The following is a 2,747-nucleotide window of genomic DNA, read 5'->3' on the forward strand; positions in this document are numbered from 1 at the left end:
GAGTGACAATGTGATGAGCTCTGCTATCATTTCCAGCTCGAGCATGGACGGAGGGATGAGAGGGAGTCGCACGAGTTAATGAGACTATTGCTCTTGTGTTGGGGAGCTTAGGACAGGCAATTACAGGAGGATTACCCAGCGACTTCAACATCGCATACTCTCCACCGAGGCAAGCTTCAAGATACGCTAAGAACTCCAGTGTGGTGGATTTTATTTTTTTCTTATTTTTCACCCTTTTTAATTACGTGCACTGTTGTTGTCAAAAAGTTGGCAAAGTCTTACAAAATGGAGGTACAGATCCGAATGTGGAATAAAGACCTGCCAACTTTGATCAGCCCGTGGATACCGATACTTCTGGGTCTTCACATGCATTTCTCCTGGGCCACAACCTGTCCAGAGGAGTGCCGGTGTGACAGGACCTTTGTTTACTGCAACGAGAGGAGTCTAATGTCAGTGCCTCTGGGGCTAGGAGAGGGTTATAAGACCCTCTACCTCCACAACAATCAAATCAACAATGCTGGATTTCCCCTGGAAATGCACAACGTTGCCTCTGTGGAGACGGTGTATCTCTATGGCAACCAGCTTGACGAATTCCCTGTCAATCTTCCCAAAAATGTGCGGGTGCTCCACCTGCAGGAAAATAACATTCAGACTGTGTCCCGGGCCGCCCTCGCGCAGCTGCTACGCCTGGAGGAGCTCTTTCTGGATGACAACTCCATCTCCACCGTGGGTGTGGAGGAGGGGGCCTTCAGGGAGGCCATCAGTCTCAAGACCCTTTTCCTTACCAAGAACCACCTGAGCAGTGTCCCCATCGGGCTCCCAGAGGAGCTGAGAGAGCTGCGGTTGGATGAGAACCGCATTGCATTTATAACCGAGGACGCATTTGAGAATGTGACGGGCCTCGAACGCCTCCTCCTGGATGGGAACCTGCTCACGGACGAGGGCATTGCCCCCGGGGCTCTCCAGACCCTCGTAAATCTCAAAACACTGTCGATGGCGCGCAACTCCCTCACGGTTCCTCCTCCTAATCTGCCTGCCGAGTTTCTAGTCAAGCTCAACTTGCAGGATAATCAGATGAATGAGATTCCTTTGACAGCCTTTCATGGCCTTCATCGCTTGGAGAGACTGGATATTTCAAACAACCAGCTGCAGTCTCTCACACAGGGGGTCTTTGACGGCCTCCACGGTCTGAGACAGCTCACTGTTCGAAACAACCTTTGGCTCTGTGACTGCAACATTAAATGGGTCATACTGTGGTTAAAGTCCCTGCCAGCTACCCTCAATGTCCGTGGCTTCATGTGCCAGAAACCAGAGAGGGTACGTGGCATGGTAATCAGAGAGCTAACCCTGGAGCTCATCCAGTGTCCTAACAGCACTGCCACAGTCCCACAGCCCACACTGCTCTCTTCCTCCACCGCTGAGTCAGCCACTCAAACGGTCTTCACACCCGCACGCTCCCGGCCTACACCCACCCCTTCGCCTCTCACACTTCTCCCGCCGACTGCAGGCGAAGACAGGGAACAGAGGACGAACGACCCGGTCGGCCCGAGGCAGGAGTCGCTGCGCGTTTCCTTTGCGGTGCTAAACGGTTCATGCATTCAGGTAAGCTGGGTATCGACATTCGCCGTCACAGCCTATAAGGTGACCTGGGTCAAGCTGGGTCACAGTTTAATAACAGGCCCCATGCAGGAGTCACTTGTGGAGGGCAAACGTGAGGGAATCGCACTGGCAAACCTAGAGCCCAAGTCCACCTATCGTATTTGCATAGATCCACTGGATGCGTTCAACAATTACCTCCCAGGAGACGATACGATTTGCTCGGAGGTTATGACAAAGTCCGCTTCCTTTCACTCCGGTGATAACACCACTGGGCCCAAGCAGGCGACCCAGCAGGACCCCAGCTCGCCTTTCCTACTGGCTGGCCTGATTGGCGGGGCGGTGCTTGTTGTTCTGGTGGTCCTGTTGAGCATATTCTGCTGGCACATGCACAAGAAGGGAAGGTCAGACTCGTCAAAATGGAAATACAGTCGGGGCAGAAGAAAAGATGACTACTGCGAAGCGGGGACTAAAAAGGATAACTCTATTCTGGAAATGACTGAGACTAGCTTTCAGATAGTTTCTTTGAATAACGAGCAGCTGCTCAAGGGGGACTTTCGCATTCAACCGATTTACACCCCTAATGGGAGTGTTGGATACAGTGACTCTCAAAGGAGAAACAATAGCACAGCATACAGCAAAAACAGTGTTCCAGAATCTGATACATGCCATAAATGATGATTTTAAAAAGATAATGTCCTTTGTATTTAGATCTGACTCTTAAACGCACTGTATTTCAAAAGACAGGCTGTAAAATATGTAATTTATATTCTGAACAATATCGCCTTCTTTTTTATCGCTTAGTAAAACTAAAATGATTTATGAATATTTACTTTCTATGTTCTGTTTCTACAATCCAAGCTCATAAAAAAATATAGTAAGTTGATCTTAGCAATCGGCAATCTTTAAGCACAAATGGATGTCAAGTGCCCCTTTTTTAATCATTTACTTATAAGTTATTAGTAGGAAATGAAGGAATTGAAAGAGAGTGTGTTGTGTCTGTTTAAAGGAGTGAGGATGAGCAAGCAGTTCTCACTTGCATCACAAGGTGGCGTCTGTTTTCATCACCACTATTAATTTGAGATCTCAAACTATACTCTTTGATCCAGCATCTCGCATATTTATGTAACAGCTCAGATCACAAGGACTGA

The 2,747-nt window shown here is 48.6% G+C and overlaps 1 protein-coding gene across 1 annotated transcript in view; it reads left to right on the top strand.

Annotated features, from left to right (window-relative positions):
- The window catches only part of LOC307135971 (leucine-rich repeat transmembrane protein FLRT2), a 5,624-nt gene extending 3,115 nt beyond the window's left edge, over positions 1-2,509 (top strand). The window contains exon 2 of the mRNA XM_079832710.1: positions 1-2,509. This exon is cut by the window's left edge and continues 146 nt beyond it. Coding sequence (XP_079688836.1) covers positions 286-2,274 — 1,989 coding nt within the window. The 5' untranslated portion in view covers positions 1-285 and the 3' untranslated portion in view covers positions 2,275-2,509.
- The last annotated feature ends 238 nt before the right edge of the window (positions 2,510-2,747 follow it).

Source organism: Gobio gobio (assembly GCF_949357685.1).
Source record: "Gobio gobio genome assembly, chromosome: 13".
Classification (NCBI taxonomy): Eukaryota; Metazoa; Chordata; class Actinopteri; order Cypriniformes; family Gobionidae; genus Gobio; species Gobio gobio.